The sequence below is a fragment of the Cricetulus griseus genome, chromosome X, assembly GCF_003668045.3.
Source record: "Cricetulus griseus strain 17A/GY chromosome X, alternate assembly CriGri-PICRH-1.0, whole genome shotgun sequence".
Classification (NCBI taxonomy): domain Eukaryota; kingdom Metazoa; phylum Chordata; class Mammalia; order Rodentia; family Cricetidae; genus Cricetulus; species Cricetulus griseus.
The window spans coordinates 88,683,178-88,701,229 of NC_048604.1; the positions used below are offsets into that span (position 1 = coordinate 88,683,178).

At 35.9% G+C, this 18,052-nt stretch overlaps 1 protein-coding gene across 6 annotated transcripts in view; it reads left to right on the forward strand.

Moving 5' to 3' along the window:
• Positions 1-18,052, forward strand: part of Prrg1 (proline rich and Gla domain 1) — a 116,251-nt gene that overhangs the window by 67,964 nt on the left and 30,235 nt on the right. For all 6 annotated transcript variants that reach the window (XM_027432631.2, XM_027432632.2, XM_035449904.1 and 3 more), the window contains one exon: positions 1,310-1,360. In XM_027432631.2, the coding sequence (XP_027288432.1) occupies positions 1,351-1,360 (10 nt within the window). In that variant the 5' untranslated portion in view covers positions 1,310-1,350. The remainder of the gene's footprint in view (positions 1-1,309; positions 1,361-18,052) is intronic.

Consider the following 18,052-nt stretch of genomic DNA (forward strand, 5'->3'; position numbering starts at 1 on the left):
CTTGGCTTTTTCCTAATGCCTTCCCAGAATAATTTCACTTGAAAGGTCAAGAGACATCTGGGTCTTCAAACTCTTGGTTTCTAACAACAGCGTATACAGATGACTTCAAGGTGAAATTCCAGTGAGAGGGATTTCTGGGGGTAATTCTGTACCCTAATTTAGCTTGAAGAGTTAACCTTTTTATTGGCACATATTAATTATATAATAGTGGATTTTATTATGAAGATTTCATATATGTATATAATGCATTTTGATCATATTCACTCTCCATTGCCCTCTTTGTATAGGCTTATGTCAGCATTTTATAGATTTATTTAAGAGCTTCTGCTTTTGAATCACATACTTTTAACATCCTACAGAATATACAGAGTATACTTTGTGAAGAATTTGAAATAGAAAATGGTTTATCTGGTGTCACACAACTAGGTGTCAAGTTTCAGTCATTTATTCTTGATTCCCCTACTGAGCTTCAATTAAGTTTCTTAATGGACTGATAGAACTCTTTTCACCCGCTCCCCCCCCCCACACACACACACATCTGCACTCAGCTGCTTCGAAACACATTGAGGGCTTGACAAATGACTGGTAAATAGTAACTTCATAGTTTATACTTGTAAGAAATTTAAACATTAATTATATACATTGGCTTCTGCATATGTTGTATGTTTATGCTTTTTCCACCTATAAAACAGAATTTCTGTTTCCCCGTGTATACCTTACTCCCCTTGCAATTGTAATTTGTATATTTCCTTTGTTTCTCTTACATTTTTGTTGTCAGGATTCCATGGTCCTTGATTCATGATGTTTATTGGAAGTAATTGTGGGCTGCTTTGCCTCAAGGAAAATTTCATTAGGGGCACTGCTGTTTGACACCATTCAGGAAAATGTTACATGGTAAAGGGTATTGTACTTGTCACTGAATGCTAAAGAGGGGAAGGCACAGGCTGGCAAGCTAGCCTGGTTATCAGCCTTTGGCTTTTTTGCCTGTCGTCTTTTATCGATAAGGTTGTCCTCCTAAAAGATAAGCTTGTGGCCAATTTGGTGAGTTTTATTTGGAAAGGGCAAAAACCAATACCAGATAAAGAAAGTCATAGTTAAGTTGATATAGACAGTCTATGCTTTCTAAAATACTGTTTCTATCCTCTGAGTTTAGGTATCTGTGATCGAGAAAAGAGTTTTATCAGGGAGCAAGATTGGAATGCATTGAAATGAAATGCTCACACTGACTACATCAGCTGTAATGGAGCTTATCTGATGTAGTGACTCAGCCTCTGTGAATCTGACTGTGTATGTGCTCTGTTTTGTACAGAGAATCATCATCCAGGACCTGCCAGAAGCCACAAGAAAAAAATGGGGAGGGGTAAGTTTCTCTTTCCTTTTCAAATGATTTAGATTCTCTTAATAGTAATCTAGTGTACCAGGGAAATTGAGACTAGAAGTATGTTTGTAGATACTTAAATTATGTTTTTTCTTGGTGATGGAAAATTTTTGTCTGATTCAATGCTGTGCAGAAAAAGATCAACATACTATGTGCTACACACTGGTTCCTTTGTATCTTCTGATATTTATTTGGTTTTGATGGGTGGGTGGGTGTGTGTGTGTGTGTGTGTGTGTGTGTGTGTGTGTGTGTGTGTGTGTGTGTGTATACATTTCCCAGTAAGGGAGAAATAATTGAAATTTGATACTACATAAATCTTCCCAAATTACCCATATGCTTTGATGGTATCTAGGTTTTGTTTATAGTAACACAAATGGACTGGCTCAATAATTAAGAGTTCTTAATTTACTTACTGCTCCTTCAAGGACCTGGTTTTGTTTCCCTGTACCAACACCAGGAACCTCACAACTGACTCTAAATCCAGTTTCAGGTTTTCCAACACCCTGTGGCCTCTGTGGGCATGTGTGTTTGTATGTGTGTGTGTGTGTGTGTGTGTGTGTGTGTGTTGAACTCACAAATTTATTCAGGCACACAAATATATACATACATAAAATAAATTACTAAATATTTAGAAAATTTTTAAAGAAAATAACACAAATAAAAAAGTTCCTTTTATGCAGCCTAGCTGGTGTTTTTAGTTTCTTTTAAAGTGAAAAATTCAATACTAAGAACCATTACATGAATACTTTGTGCTTATTTTTGCTTTTTCATGAAGTTATTAGGGTCAGTGTACAAAAGGGAAATTTGGGACCATTTCATTACTAATAAGGACCATCCATAACAATGACTTCATAAATAATTCTAGTCCATATAAATCATAAAATCAACATACTAAGCTAGGCAGTGGTGGCATACACCTTTAATTCCAGCACTTGGGAGGCAGAGCAAGGCAGAAGGATCTCTGAATTCGAAGCCATTATGGTATACAAAGTGAGTTCCAGGACAGCCGGGGCTTCACAGAGAAACATTGTCTTGGAACCTCCTTCCTCAGAAAAAAAAAAAGGAATGTGCTATAAAGGGTATTAAGGAAAGGTGCTGTGTGGAGTACTATGCTAAGAAACTATGAATCCAGATTTTAAGGCCTGAATTCAAGTTCCATAACCACTACATCAGGTAAATCTCAAAGTTTCCCTAAATTGTATTTTTTTCATCTCTGAGATAGAATTAGTGTATCCTGTACTTCCAGCTTCAGGAGGATGTGGTTAGCATACTATGATAATATATGTGAGTATATGGAACTGTACAGTCATTATAATAGCATAGAGCAGTGATATCAGCTTGTTGCTACCTTAATTGAGTGTATCTTTATTGGTTCTTTTAATGGGCAAAATGACATTATTTGATCAGATGCTTTTGAAAGCAACAGAACTTGGAATGGGGTTGTGCAGTTTACTGAGAGTTCTGCCTTAAGTTGCTGGCTCCACCATAATATGTGCCTTTACAGGCAGCCACTACAGCACAGATCACCCATAGGAATGCTTTCTGTACCTTGTTGCTTCTATATGCTCCAGAGCGTCTTTTAGAACATGATTTGTCAGGTTTTAGAGATACTGGTTCTTTCCAGACATTTACAGAAGGTGCCAATCCCCAACCATTTACAGTTTTTTAAATGAGTAAAAAATTTAACTGCATTAAGGCATAGTCCTAGGATTAATCCATACTTGATGTATTCTAAATTCAGCTGTGAGTGGAAACTTCCAGAGTGTCAAATATTGCTTGGTCCTCACCCAGTCTGCAAAGCTACAAGCAAGTTTAGAGAATCTCCTAGGTGTTGGCCTCCAGTGTCACCATATGAAAAAGGGGTGCACTAAGTCAAGGAACATATTCTCTCTTGTTTCTTCTTTTATTTTCAGACTGATCAGCAATTGCTAACAAAGGGATTGTTAGGGGCCTCCTTTGAAAGATGCTGAAACAAATAATAATTCAATGCCCAGGCAAGTAATAAAACATGATATAGTAATATAGTCTGCAAAGATGGGCATATTTCCAACCTAGAGATTGAAAACTCTTCCCGTTTTTACAAACACGGGAAACTTGTAATTCCTGCTTTGAAAGCAGTCTGGTAAATGTCAAAGAGACACCATTCTTTATTCTTGAAACTTTGCTTAGGTTTGCTTGATTATATTGATTAATTGCTGACACTTTTAGTGGAAAAAGGAGAAAGTCACCAGGTGTTTTCGTTTTTTGGTGCTGTATAATGAAATTTTTACTGTATTTGGTAAACATTCTCACAAAATAACAATATGTCATGTGTAGGAAGCCGGTTCCTGCATTATAATGCTGCCTGAAGACACCAAGAGTTCAGTTGTTAGAGTGCTTACTTAGCATATACGAAGCCCTGGATTTAGTTCCTAGAACTGCATGAACAGTTAGTACATATCAGTACTTCTAGCACTTGGGAAAGGAAGGCAATGAGACCAGGTATTGTGGGTTAAACTTTAATATATAGCAAGTCTGAAACCAGCCTGTAATTCACGAGACCTCATCACAATAAAATGGGAGGGCAGGTAAAGAAAAGACGTGTATATTTAATTTCTTGTTTGACTATAATCAGTGTTTACAGTGTGTAGTTTTGAAATTGCTTTTACTCTGTTTTAACATTTTATGAAGTATTTAATCAGGACTTACTATTTAGGACTCAAGAATTTGTGGTTGTTTTTATATTAAAAAGTATTTGCAGTACTTTGTAATTCACAGATGTTTCCTCGACATTTATCTTGTGTTGTAAGAAAACCCTTATTATAAAATAAGGATAATAATTTCCATTTATATATTTATGTATAAATGAAACTGACTTAGAAAATATCATCTATAGTGAATAGCCTATAACCATTTGTATATATTAGTGAGTCAAAATGCAGAACTAGATCTTATTTCATCGTAAGTTTTCATTTCTTCTGATAAACTCTGAATATTCTGATTATTAGTAATATGTGATGCTGATTACATCATAAGAACCATCTGTTGCTGAGAATTGTATGGGGGATTTATTATTTTTTCAAATCTGTAGTGATGTTCTAATATCATAGGGGAATAGAGATGTAGTCAAAGTCAAACAGCTCACTATCACCTACCATTTTTGGTGACAACTAAATCACACAAGTGTTTCAGATAGCAAAGTGCCACAAATAAAAATCCTGTAATCAACAATGACTTGTGCTTGCAGTAATTCAAAGGCCAGCAGCACAGTTTGTCAAGGATCTTAACAGATGTCAAGACATTTCACTTCACAAGCCTTGTTCTGAATATTCCACAAGGGAAAGCTCCTAAAAGAAAAGGCTCAGCAGTGTTTACCTATCCTATGTGAAAATTATCCTTTTGACTAAAGAACTTTTATCTTTGTGTCTTTTCTTGAAACAAAGAATATAATGTGTCATATAACCCAGAATTTTATGACATGAAATGGTGAGATGCTGGTTCAAAAAGGAACAATATATGACTATATGTAAACTTCTGGCATAAAATTAGCATTTTCACAAAAAAAAGAGAGAATGGGAAAACTTTACATTTTCAGGTGAAACTTAAACTTTATTTTTACCATTCTTCCCCCAAATAATTAGTACATTTCTAACAAAATGATTTTTTTAAAAACAGTGTTCTTAATAATGTCTTTATCCATAAAACAAGTTGCTTTTTACTCTGATTTTTATTATAATTTACATTCTGATTTTTAAAAATATATCTATTCATATGAATTTTTCTTTGCCAGAACTCATTGCATCTATAAGTGTTTTTGCAGTAATTTGTTGTATCTGTTTGTTATTCATGGCTAATTTCCCTGTCCTTACCTTAATAACAGAAGTGCCCTCTCACCAGGGCAGCACAGTTAGTGTAGATGTGGGTAAGCGAGCCCCAAAATTGTGAGCATGGGAGAGCTGTCTCCATTACCCATCTGCCTTGTGGTGACATGGACAGGGTGAGTCCCCCCCAACACACACACACACACACACACACACACACACACACACTCTTCAACATCTGAGGCAGGTGAGAGATCTGACCCTGTGGTCATAAGTGCAGGAGAGCTGTCCTTGAGCCCCACCATCTGTAACACTTGGGAGAACAGGCCCTGCACCTCACCTAGGTAACACAATAGAGCCAACCTTGTTGGTGGAGGTGAGCCAGCCTGGAAGTTGTAAATCTGGGAGAGCTGCACGGGCAGAGGAGAGATACCTACCCCCACCTCCTGCCCATCAATGCCTGAGACATGTAGAGGAGCTGGCCCTGGGGGGTCATAAGAGCAGGATGGAAGTGTTAAATAGCAGTCTAAGGAAAAATGGCTTACAATGGACACAGTGCATCTCAATTCTTTGCAATTCTGAATGTCAACTTTTGCATAAAGGTCCATATTTTCAAACAAGGAATGAATCTTCAAATTGAAATGACCTAATTTTATTTGGAAGCTCCCTGGTTTGTATAGTTCAAGTAAGGGCGTTTATTTAAAGTCAATTAATTATTTCATTTTCTTGCCTCTATTAGGTCTGAGAGTCTCTTTATTATGGTGACATTTGTGTTGCTGCAGTTTAAATGATGTCACTCCTTTATTGTAAGCACTTATCTTCCTAATTTTATAACAGTAATGCAAATCTACTTGGGGCTGGCAGCTACCATTATTTATTCCTGGCAAGTGTTTTCCACTAGAAAAAAAAATGGGCTGTTTAATGGACATGTTACTTAAAACTCACTAAAGAAAGCTTTTGTCATTAATTGTAGTCTCTTTTTACCTTTCATGTAGATTTGAGAATATAAGTCATAAGTTGACTTTTAAATTACTTTTTATTATTTAAAATAGTTTTTAGACAATTTTGCACATGTACACAATGTATAGTGACCACTCTAACCTCTTACCTCCTCACCACCTCTGTTAACTCCCATTATCCCTATAAATCTCTCTCATGTTTATATCTATTCATTTTGTTTTGTGACTGTCTTAGTTAGGATTTCTATTGCTGTGAAGAAATACCATAACTATGGCAACTCTTATAAAGGAAAACATTTCATTTTGGTGGCTTGCTTGCACTTCAGAGGTTTAGTCCCTTATCATCATGGTAGGGCGCAAGGCAGCATGCAGGAAGACATGATCCTGGAGCATATCAGATATCCTCCATATCAGATATTTATATTATGATTTATAACTAACAAAATTACAGTTATGAAATAACAACAAAAATAATTTTATGCTTGGAGGTGAACACACATGAGGAACTCTATTAAGGGCTGCAACATTAGGAAGTTCGAGAACCACTGCTATAGAGTATTGTTTTATAGATTCATTTGATAGCTGCATACTTGTGTTTGGTGAGGTATTTGTTAAGGTCTTTGGCACATTTGTTAATCCATCTGTTTGGTATTTTATTCTTGAGTTTTAAGAGTTGTTTATCCATTTAATGAAATGATATTTTTCTTTTGGAATTTTTGACTCAAGGTCTGAGAATGTAGCCAAAAGTTTGACTCAAGACTTGAACTTGCAGTCCTCCTGCTTTTGCTTTGTGTAATGGTCTTTTATCACTTTATAATTTGTAAACTTTTTACCCAGCCTGTGGTTTGTCTTTCATCTCATGATGTGATTATGTTTCTTATGAGTCAAAGAGAGAGCAGCAGATAGTTCTAGAGACCAAGGCAAGTTCTGACCCTGTGTTTTTGGTTTAGTCACTTAGGCTGTACATTTCCATTTCCTAGTGAGTTAAATAAAAGGATTGAGATGGATCAGTGGTTGCTATTGTACTCAGTGAAACATTAAGATTTCTGAAGGTGCCCCTGAGGGAAGGGAGAAAATAAGGGCTTCAGACAGATTAACCCCACTTTAGTTTTTTTTTTTCTGTCTATATTTCTTCCTATAGCTTTCATTTGAAGTGGATTCCTTGGCTAGTTAACTTTAGGGTAACAGCACTTGCTTAAAAGAATCTCAAAAAATTCTTTTCACATTTTAGATCCTGTGATTTATGAACAATAAGTCACCTACTGAATTGTTTCAGTGTGCAAAGAGAAAAAGATATCCACAATTCTGCTGATCAGTTTGGCTTTAATGATTATTAGGTTGTTTCTTAGTAAATATTTGTAGTATTCACTTGTAAAAGGCTTATAAGATATAGGTATCCACACTATCTACTAAAGGTCTTAGACCATACTTTGATACATGTAGACTTTTAACAGTAAAAAGGCACATATTCCAACTAGAGAGGTGGCTTAGCAGTTGAGAGCATTGTATGGTCTTCCAGAGGACCTGGATTGGATTCCCAGCACTACATGGTGGCTCATAACCAGTAACTCTAGATCCAGGGGACCTGGCATCCTCTTCTGGCATCTTTGGGTACCAGGCATACATGTGGTACACAGATCTACATGCAAGCAAGAATACTTATATGCATAAAATAAAAATTAACCTTTTGATATATACTTGTTATGTGTCCTATTCTGTAAAACCCCTTGAATCTCTGTTTTTTTTTTTTACCCTTTTAGATGTTATGTGTCCTATTCTGTAAAGCCCCTTAAATCTCTTTGTTTTTTTTTTTTTACCCTTTTAGATAGTATCACAATGTCTTATGGGAAAAATTCTTCTGAGACATGTGAGAAAATTCTAGCAGTGGTATCTTTCTAAACCCTCTAGTTAGTTGAAAGTGACCAGCAATACTCAAGTCAGCAGCTGCACATAAGGCCTTGTAAGCTCAGTGTACTGACCTTAAGAATACTATGTTCAAGCTGAAATTCTATGTTTTCATTTCTAGAGCAAATTAACATTTTAAGAACTAATTTTACCCCTGAAGTCATCCCTGAAATCCATATTCTAAAAAAACCAAGAACATATTCGTTACTGAAATTCCACTTCCCGGATTTGTTTTGGGCTCTATTAGTAGGTTAGAAAGAAGTATAGCTGAATGTTTTTGTGGCAGCTATGGAATGTGACATTTTGATTAAATATATTAGGTGTTTTACTTGGACAATTATCCACTATTAGAGTCTAGACTGCAGCTCTCAAATAGAATACATATTATACTATCTATGTTGATGGATAGTAAAATAATCACTGTATCATAAATCTGTGTGTTCATAACTGTAGCTCAGATTTAATTACATATATATGGATTACATATATATGTATTTAATTACATATATATATATAATATATATATATATATATATATATGGATATGGCTGCCTTTTGCCCCCTTAAGTAATGATAAATAGTTCTTCCATTTGTGATAGAAAAATAATCAGTATAGACAAGACCCGTAAATCCAAAAAGAAGTTTTGTTAGTTAGTGTAAGTGCTTAGACTACTTATGTACCTTGTTGATATAATTGAGACATTAGTTACAAGAGAAATAGCCACCATAGAATAGTCCTGTTTTGATGACTCCACACCATTGTGCATTTAATTATGCTAAATTAAACCATTGAATTTTTATATTTGATTTCTTTAGGCAAGCCATTGTCCCTAGTTTGAAATGTCATCGCTGACATACTGTAACTTTAAATCATTTGGTGTAATTGCTAGAAATTTGTCAGAATTGTTAGTGGTGTTATCATCTGCCCTTTTATGAGAAAAAAAAATTTAAGAGGTTACGCATTTTAAAACTCCTTCAAAGGAAAGTCAGCAGCTACTTACCTTCCTTTGTGGGAGACATTATTAGACAAATTCTCTGTATCTCATTTTCTTTATGCAGAATAAAATCATTAGACAAAAGACATCTGCATATATGACCTAAAATTTAGCTTTTATAAAACCTTATTGAAATAATGTCACTACTGATGAACCATGCTTATTTTGCTTTCAAAAAATACTGACTTTATAGATATCAATTACCTCTTTTGTCTCCTCTGTTATACAAATCAGATCCTGGCATATTCTCTAGACTTAGTCCAGGAAATTTACCTGTTTTCTGGTATTTTATTGTATGCCTCCTGCACTAAAATGATAATTTTCAAAGTCTTGGGTAGTCATCATACCCATCATGTACTTAGGAACCAGGTTTGAGACATTAAAGCCTTTAGTAACATTTTTCTCTCATATCTTTAGACATTCTGGGCTTATGAACTCTGTTCTACAGGTTCAAGTTAGTTTTTATATACCTGAACCCTTGAATAAGTTTATGACAACCTGATTAGTTATAACAAGCAATTTTGAATTATAAGTAGACCGGTAATGTAAAGACCAAGCTGTAGTTTCCATAAATAGGTTATTGTTTTAAAATAATACTGAAAAATATTTTCCTACAATGCTCAGTCAAAGAAGATGGCCTAAAAAGCATCTTTTATTTGCATAATCTAATTATTTTAGTAAGTATAATGTTGCTTCAGAATGTGAGACTTTTTTTTTCCTGAGGAGAGCTATTTCCATCAGTCTGATAAGAAGTACATTTAATACCTAAGTCAGCATGAAAAATATGCTTGAAGGCATTGTATTTCATGCAGACACAATGGAATAGCAATATTGCTCTGGCTTATGAGAAAGAAAATGTAGGATTATGAGTGTGACACTTTATAAGATTTTTTTCTGGGACAAGGTTTCTCTGTGTAGCCTTGGCTATCCTGGAACTTGATCTGTAGACTAGTCTGGCCTCTAACTCAGAAACCTGCCTGCCTCTGCCTCCCAAGGGCCAGGGTTAAAGATGTGCATCACCAAACCTCACTACTTCTGTATACATATGTTTGTTGTTTTGGGGGATGGTGAAGCCTTGGCTGGAAATAGTATGTACATGTTCCCAAAGATTTGGATATGAAATAGTATTCCAGTTCCTCAAAATCTTTCCAGTGGTGGATCTCTCTACTGTCACAACTTTAAGAAATCATATCTAGCACTTTCACTTCGGTAATTAAGAAGCAGATTCTGATAAATTAAGTTACAAACATTAGAATCATGCAGTCAGTTTAGTACCAAAGCAAGAACAAGTATGCATGTATCTTAACTACAAATGCAGAGCCTTTGCACCATAGCACTGTTCTCTCTCTCTCTCTCTCTCTCTCTCTCTCTCTCTCTCTCTCTCTCTCTCTCTCTCTCTCTCTCTCTCTTTTTGGTTTTTCAAGACAGGGTTTCTCTGTGTAGCTTTGGAGCCTATCCTGGCACTCACTCTGGAGACCAGGCTGGCCTCGAACTCATCTGCCTGCCTCTGCCTCCCAAGTGCTGGGGTTAAAGGTGTGTGCCACCAACACCCGGCAGCACTGTTCTCATTCTTCATTTTCTCTTGCCTCAGAAGGTTGGTGAAGGTGGAATTCTTAGATTTGAACAATGCATCATTAAAGGCAGTGTGCATATGACAACCAAGAAACTTGAATAAGCAGATACCTTTGCGTGTTGTCCAGTCTTGCATGAGAAATTCACAACTAAATAAGACATCAGAGATTTATTGCAGAAAAATCAGCTTTTTTAATAGTTTGTGGACTCTTTATAGATTTAATTTCTGATCCACCAACATTTACACATTTTCTAGAAACAAATTTTTCATTTGAATAACTACTATAAATTGATGATTGCTTGAAAACCTGTGTTGACAGTTAAGCTTAGTAATAGAGAACTTTCCCAGAATGTAATACAGCATTGAGTTCAAGGCCCAGTAGTATAACAAAAATTTTAAAAGTAAATTAAAATTTCTAAAAAAAAAATGAACATTATCCTGAACACGATATAGTCCTTTATTTTATCACCATGATAAAAATAGTAATGGCTACTTGTTTGAAACATGTGAGTGTGAGAGAAGATAGATGCTTCTCTAGCCCTTGAAGAACTTTCTTTTATTTTCTTTTCCCCTGCATTCCCTTCTTATTTCTGTCAGCATATTGATCTAGTTCAGTTTACTTCTTCCTGCTGTACTTTTCAGTATTAATGTTCAATGTGTCTTTCAAATCTCATTGTCTGTCTTAAGGATATGGATAGAATAAAAGGACTCTTAATTTATCTACAGGAATGGGGCTTCACTCTAAGGTAAGCATAAAATTAATTGTAACAATTTACATATGACCCCATATTTAACTTCTTGAGATTGGATTTATTTGAGTACTTCTAAATAAATGAAATATTATGATTATTGCCCAAAATTAGCACATAAAATATTTGAATAGATACTGGGTTATCCACCTAAATTCAACCAAACCTAACTGGTCTGGTATGATTTTCTTGTAACTATGCATGACTCTCAAAGCTTACATACCAGTTGCATATTTGTTTTTCCTTTTATAATTGCTACTTAGTGTGGCCTATTGTTAAAATTCCAAAGATGAGTCTATTAACAAACAGCTAACGAAAAATAAAATTAAAAATAAGCATATAATGGGAAGGGGGGAGCTATGAGAATGAGAAGGGAAGAAGAGGAAGGATGCAGAGGGCATGAGGGAGCAAAAAGGTTGAGTCAGGGGAAGAACAGAAGAAAGGATATGAGATAGGTAGGGTTTTAGTTGGGCAGGTGGTAGGGGAGGAAGGGAGGGAGAAGGGAACTGGGATTGTCATGTAATTCAATCGTGTTTGTAACTCAAATAAAACAAAAAAGAAAAAATAAGCATATAAATTATGGTAAAGGATATTTCTTCATGACTTTGTTACAAACATGTGGCATTTATAAAACCAGTCCTCAATTACATTCAGAATTTCTGAAACTTTGATCCTGATTATATCACCCCAAATTTTATGACTCATCATAGCTTAGTATAGCAAGCATATAACAATGGATAATTGAAAGTTTAGACAGACTTAGTGTAAGCCAGCCCTATTTGTGTTTATTCTGTATTTTCACTGTACATTTTATTATTAGTTGAGTACATCTGTTGTTTAATTTACATGCAATAACTGCAGATCATTCTTAAAACACAAGAAAACGCCCTTTCTGAGCCTTTCCCTTTCCATTTTCTCCTTCCCTTACCCCCAATACCCTTGTGTTTATATATCTGGGTTTCCAGTTTCTAGTTTCTAGTACTTCAAATGGGATAGCCTAACATTAATTGCCTCTATTACACTGCAATTTTCTAGTATCCCACTTTCATTTCCTAGTAATCTTCTAATAATCCCTGTCCATGAGCTTCACTGTGCCACCTTTACCGCTCTTGTTTGCTCACTTCCAAACCCTGGTTCACTTCTCTGTTTCCCAAGGATTTTTTTTTTTTTTTGGCTTTTCGAGACAGGGTTTCTCTGTGTAGTTTTGGAGCCTTCCAAGGTTATTTTTTATCACCATCACCACATGCCCCCATCCTGTCACTCCTTACAAAACCAGCTCAGATACTTTTCAGGGGTCCTTATCCCATCTCCAAAGCATACGCACACACAGTGGAAATGTGCCTGTCTTCTGACCATCAACAGAACCCATTATGTTAAGTCTTGCAGTCCACTTCTTTGTGTATTTCTTTAATCTTTCTCCTTGAGGGCATAGTTCATCTGCTACTCATCTTCACTTGTCACATTCTCTTTGTAAATACTTTGGTTCAGCAAATATGCCCCAAGACAAGGAATATTGTTCACTTTATAATGTAAATGGTGAAGACCTGCTCCTTCAGTGAAATCAGACCCAAAATCAGAAAAGCAATTAGATAACTGGAGTAGAGATATTTTCAGCTGCAGGTTTGGATTTAGGCCTTATTCTCTGCTGTTTCCCAGCAAATTTGCTGACATGGTTTCACTTGGCTAAAGATTATTTGCTGGATAAATGTTTAAAACGTCACTAACCTGTGCATTGAATTCAACACATTTGTGTGCTGATATATTATTATATATTTTGGTTTAACTCAGTAATTTAGGAAATCACTTGAAAAGCTCTATTTCATTTATTTTATTGGTTTCTTTTGAAGAAAAAGTATGACAGTTTATTTGAAGTAATGAAAAGTTTTGTTTTTCTCAATAAATAAATTTCTTTTGTGAATGTTTGTATATCAGTTTTAGATTTGAAATATTTTCATTAACTGCAATTTCTCTTGCTGAATCTCGTAAAAACACACTGGTTTTTTGTGTGTTTGTTTCCTTCAGGGAGAAAACTGCTTATCTTTAAATAAATAGCATCTTGATGTTTTCTCAAAACACATTTGTATTCTATACACTAGTCCTATCATGTAATTCATGACTGTCATGAATCTGATTTCTATCAGCTTTGGCTTAACTTACAAAGTTTAAGGAAAAGGGCAGAAATAAATAATCAGCTCAAGTTTGAATTATCACTGCTTTGCCTTGATTTTTTTAAATTTATTTTTACATCCCGAACAATAGTTCCCCTCCTGCCTCTCCTCCTAGTCCCTCCCCCACCTCCTGTTCTCCCACTATCCACTCCTCCTCCTGTTTCTTTTCAGAAAAGGGCAGGCCTCCCATGGATGTCAACCACCTGTGGTATATCAAGTTACGGTGAGCTAGGCAACTCCTCTCCTATTAAGGCTGGACTAGGAAACCTTGTAGAAGTAAAGGGTCCCAAAAGCAGGCATCAGAGTCAGAAACAGACCTGCTTCCACCGTTACGAGTTCCACAAGAAGACCAAGATATATGCAGTAGGCCTAGGTCAGTCCCATGCAGACTCTATGGTTGTCAGTTGAGTATCTGTGAGCCCCTATGAGCCCAGATTAGTTTATTCTGTGGTTTTCTTATAGTGTCTTTGATCCCTCTGTCTTCCACAATCCTTACTCCCCCTCTTTCACAGAATTCTCTGAAGTCCAACTAATTTTTGGTTGTGTGTCTCTGATGACAGTTGGGGTAGGCAACAATCTCTGAGTACAGCAGAGTATCATTAGGAATCATCTCATTAACTTTTTTGACAGTTATATTTGGTTCTATCCTAGGACTCTGCACTGTACTGCCTCTGGGCCCTGTCCCTCTAGGTAGAGTCAGGGGTGAGCTCCCTCTTATGGTATGTGTCAGTCATTGGTTGGCCACTCTCACAATTTCTTTTCCACCTTTACATCTTGTAGGTAGGACAAGTTGTAGGTCAAATGTTTTATGGCTGGATTGGTGTCCCAATCCCTGCACTGAAAGAAAGCCTTGTCTGGTTATAGGAGATGGCCAGTTCAGGCTCCATATCTCCCATTGCTAGGAGTCCTACTAGGGTCACCCTCATAGATCCTTAGGAGTTTCCATTGCACTAGGTTTCTTTAAGCTCATCGTAGAGATGCCTCCCAATTCCAGTTGTCTCAGTACTCTTTTCCTCCATCCTCCCCCACCTGAACCTCCCACCTGATCTCTCCTATTCCCATGCCCCCTCCATCCATAGCCCTCCCCAATGCGCCACTGATGCCTATTTCCCCTTCACAGTGAGATTATTGTACTCACCCCCCCACCAAGCCCTCCATGTTACTTATTTTATCTGGGTCTGTGGAGTGTAGCATAGTTATCTTTTATTTTATGGGTCATATAACTGAGTATATACCACATTTATCTTTATGGATCTGCATTACCTCACTAAGGATGATCTTTTCTAGTTCCATCCATTTGCCAGCAAATTTCATGATGTCATTGTTTGTGTAAATATACTACATTTCCTTAATCTATTCTTTGGAAGAGGGACATCTACGTTGTTTTCAGTTTCTAGCTGTTACTAATGAAGCTACTATGAATATACTTGAGCAAGTGTCCTTGTGGTATGATTGAGCATCCTTTGTGTATATGCCCAGGAATGGTATAGCTGGGTCTTGAGGTAGACTGATTGAATTTTCTGAGAAGATATCATATTGATTTTCAAAGAAGCCATACAAATTTGCACTCCCACCAGCAATGGAGGAATCCCTTGCTCCACATCCTCTCCAGCAGGAGCTGACACTTATGTTTTTGATCCTAGCCACTCTGATGGGTATAAGATAAAATGAGAGTCATTTTGATTTGCATTTCCCTGGTGGCTAAGAATGTTGAATATTTAAGTTTCTCTCAGCCATTTAAGATTCTTTTGTTGATCATCCTTTGTTTAGATCTATACCACATATTTTAATTGAATTATTTGTTTTTTTGATGTATAGTTTCTTGAGTTCTCTATATATTTTGGAAATTAGTTCTCTGAGAGATGTTGGGTTTGTGAAGATCTTTTCCATCCTGTTGGCTGGCATTTGTCCTATTGACAGTGTCCTTTGCCTTACAGAAACCTTTCAGTTTCATGAGGTCCCATTTATTAAGTGTTGATCTTAGTGTCTGCACTATTGCTGTGTTGTTCAGGAATTTGTCTCCTGTGACAATGTGTTCAAGACTATTATTTTCCAATTTTTCTTCTGTCATGTTCAGTGTATCTGGTTTTATGTTGAGGTCTTTCATCTACTTTGACTATAGTTGTGTGCAGAGTGATAAATATGGATCCATTTACATTCTTCTATATGCTAACATCAGTTATTCCAGCACCATTTGTTAGAGAGGCTTTTTTTCCATTGTGTAATTCTGTCTTCTTTGCCAAAAAATCTTGTTTGCCATAAATCCTTAGGTGTATGGATTTATGTGTGGTTCTTTTCTATTTCCTTGATAAACCTGTCTGTTTTTATGCCAATACCATATAGTTTCTATTACTATAGTTCTGTAGTACAGCTTGAAATCAGTAATGGTAATACTCCAAAAGTTCTTTTATTGTACAGGAATTTTTTTAGCCATCCTTGGGTTTTTTTGTTTTGTTTTGTTTTGTTTTCCAGATGAAACTGAATATTGTTCTTTCAAGGTCTGTAAAGAATTATGTTGGAATTTTGATGGGGATTGTGTAGAATCTATAGATTGCTTTTGGTAAGATGACCATTTTCACAATATTAATCTTACCGATCGATGGGCATGAGAGATCTTTCCATCTTCTGATACCTTCTCCAAAGTCTTTCTTCAAAGATTTGAAGTTCTTGTCATACCGGACTTCCACTTGCTCAGAGTTACAACAAGATACTTTATATTATTTGTGGCTATTGTGAAGGCTGTTGCTTCCTGATTTCTTTCTGTGCCCATTTATGGTTTGTATCTAGGAGAGATACTGACTTTTGACTTAATTTTGTATCCAGCCACTTTGTTGAAGGTGTTTATCAGCTATAGGAGTTCCCTGGTAGAGTTTTTTGGGTTACATTATGCTAACATATCATCTGCAAATACTGAAAGTTTGACTTCTTCCTTTCCAATTTATATCCCCTTGAATTCCTTTTGTTTTCTTATTACTCTAGCTAGAACTTCGAGTACTATATTGAATAGATATGGAGAGAGTGGACAGCCTTCTCTTGTCCCTGATTTTAGTGGAATTGCTTTGAGTTTCTCTCCATTTAATTTGATGTTGGCTATTTGTTTGCCTTGATTATAATTAGGTATGTCCCTTGTATCTTTTATCTCTCTAAGACTTTTTTATTATGTAGAGGTGTTGGATTTTTGTCAAAGGCCTTTTGGCATCTAGTGAGAAGATAATGTTGATTATTTTTCTTTCAGTTTGTTTATATAGTTGATTACATTGAGAAATTTGCATGTTGAACCATCATTTCATCTCTGGGATGAAACCTACTTGATCTTTTAGATGTGTTCTTGGATTTGGTTTGCCAGTATTTTATAGAGTATTTTTGCTTTAATGTTCATGAGGGAAATTGGTCTGTAATTCTGTTTCTTTGTTGAGTCTTTGTATGGTTTGTGTATCATATTGATTGTAGCTTCATTAAAAGAATTAGACGTGTTCCTTTGTTTCTATTTTGTGGAATATCTTAAGAAGTATTGACATTGGTTCTTCTTTCTTTCAAAGTCTGGTACAACTCTGCACTAAAGCCATCTGGCCCCTGGGCTTTTTTTGGTTGGGAGACTTTTAATTACTGCTTCTATTCTTAGGGGTTATAGGTCTATTTAAATTATTTATCTGATTTTGATTTAACTTTGGTAAGTGTTATCTATCAAGAAATTTGTCCATTTCCTCCAGATTTTCCAGTTTTGTGGAGTACTTGGGGTTTTTTCTCATTGAAGAAGTCATAAAAACAGTTTATCTTCAACTATATTTTCCACTGGAGTACTTGTTTTTGACGTATAACTTTTGAATCTTTGGATTTCCTCAGTGTCTGTTGTTATGTCCCCTTTTTGTTTCTGGTTTTGGTAATTTGGATGTTCTCTCTCTGCTTGTTTAGTTAGTTTTGATAAGTGGTAGTTTATCTTGTTAATTTTCTCAAAGAACCAATTCTGTTTCCTTGACTTTTTCTGTATTATTCTCTTTGTTTCTATTTTATTGATTTCAGCCCTCAGTTTGATTATTTCCTGCCATCTCCTTTTCTTGGGTGTAATTACTTCTTTTTGTTCTAGGGCTTCAATTTGCTAGAATGAGAGCTCTGCAAATTTTTTAAATGGTTTGTCTGTTTATTATGTATGCAGTGTCCTACCTGTATTTATGTCTTCACACCAGAAGAGGGCACCAAATCTCATTATAGATGTTTGTGAGCAATCATGTGGTTGTTGGGATTTGAACTCAGGATCTCTGGAAGAGCAGTTGGATCTCTTAATCTCTTAGCCCCTCAAATTTTCTCTGAAGGCACTGAGTGGTATGAACTTTCCTTTAGCATGGCTTTCATTGTGTCCAGTAATTTGGACATATTGTGCATTCATTTTCATTTAGTTATAGGAAGTCTTTAATTTCTTTATTTCTTCCTTGACCCAGTGGCAATTCAGTAGAGAGTTGTTCAGTTTCCATGAATTTGTAGACTTTCTGTTGTTTCTGTTTGCATTGAAATCCAGCTTTCATGCATG